The sequence below is a fragment of the Mus pahari genome, chromosome 8 (assembly GCF_900095145.1).
Source record: "Mus pahari chromosome 8, PAHARI_EIJ_v1.1, whole genome shotgun sequence".
NCBI classification, from domain to species: Eukaryota; Metazoa; Chordata; class Mammalia; order Rodentia; family Muridae; genus Mus; species Mus pahari.
Genome location: NC_034597.1, coordinates 43,370,757 through 43,371,867, shown reverse-complemented (window position 1 = coordinate 43,371,867; position 1,111 = coordinate 43,370,757). Strand labels below are relative to the sequence as shown.

At 47.1% G+C, this 1,111-nt stretch overlaps 1 protein-coding gene across 1 annotated transcript in view; it reads left to right on the top strand.

Annotated features, from left to right (window-relative positions):
* Supt16h (SPT16 homolog, facilitates chromatin remodeling subunit) overlaps positions 1 to 1,105 on the top strand; it is a 32,762-nt gene extending 31,657 nt beyond the window's left edge. Inside the window, 1 exon segment of the mRNA XM_029541630.1 lies at positions 43 to 1,105. Coding sequence (XP_029397490.1) covers positions 43 to 421 — 379 coding nt within the window. The 3' untranslated portion in view covers positions 422 to 1,105.
* Positions 1,106 to 1,111: the final 6 nt, after the last annotated feature.

Below are 1,111 nucleotides of genomic sequence, written 5' to 3'. Positions count from 1 at the left end.
CATTGTTGATGACCCCGAGGGCTTCTTTGAACAAGGTGGCTGGTCTTTCCTGGAACCTGAGGGTGAGGGGAGTGATGCTGAGGATGGAGACTCGGAGTCTGAAATTGAAGATGAGACTTTCAATCCTTCTGAAGATGACTATGAAGAGGAAGAAGAGGACAGTGATGAAGATTATTCATCAGAAGCTGAAGAATCAGACTATTCTAAGGAATCTCTGGGAAGTGAAGAAGAAAGCGGGAAAGACTGGGATGAGCTAGAAGAAGAAGCGCGAAAAGCGGACCGGGAAAGCCGTTATGAGGAGGAAGAAGAACAGAGCCGAAGTATGAGCCGGAAGAGGAAGGCATCTGTACATAGTTCAGGCCGTGGCTCTAACCGTGGTTCCAGACACAGCTCTGCACCCCCGAAGAAAAAGAGAAAGTAATATGAACCTTGGGTCNTATGCTCCATTCTTTATGCAGACAACTCCTAAAATGACATGACATAGAAACTGTTTTTCCTTTTGGTTTCGTTGAAGTTTTGCCATTTGTGTTTATGGGTTTAGGGGCCATTTGTGCGGACCAAGCTACTCGGGGAATTCCAGGCCCACCNGGACATGTGCCAGTGGCCCCAATCAGATGGCTGGCAAGGGAGGCGGTGTTGAAGGGCAGGAGGCTCCTCCCACTGTTGATACCATTTGCTCTTTTCTTCTGACAACTTACCTTTGGTGTCTCAAAGCTGAATTACCAAGACAATGCTAGAAGCTGACCACTAACCATTGTTTCTATGATTCTTTTTTCTTTACTTTTTTATTTTTTCCTGGCTTTTTGAGACAGTCTTGCTATGCAGCCATGGCTGACCTGAAGTTGCTNTAAACCAGGCTAGCCTCATATGTGTGATCCTCTTGCTCTGCCTCCCAAGTGCTAAGGCTACTACTTAAACGAAGCATAGTTCTGGCCCAGAGTCAGTCCTCCGTCTGTCCCAAATCTGCAGTTCTCAAAGACGTTCTTGGGCTCTGCTGATGATTGTGACNTGGCTGAGCTAAAGACAGAGTGGGCTGGTGTCTGGTCTTCGGTGGTTCTGGTTTCTTGCCTCATGCACATTCTGAGGTATTTTTGCTGCATCGGAAGACAAA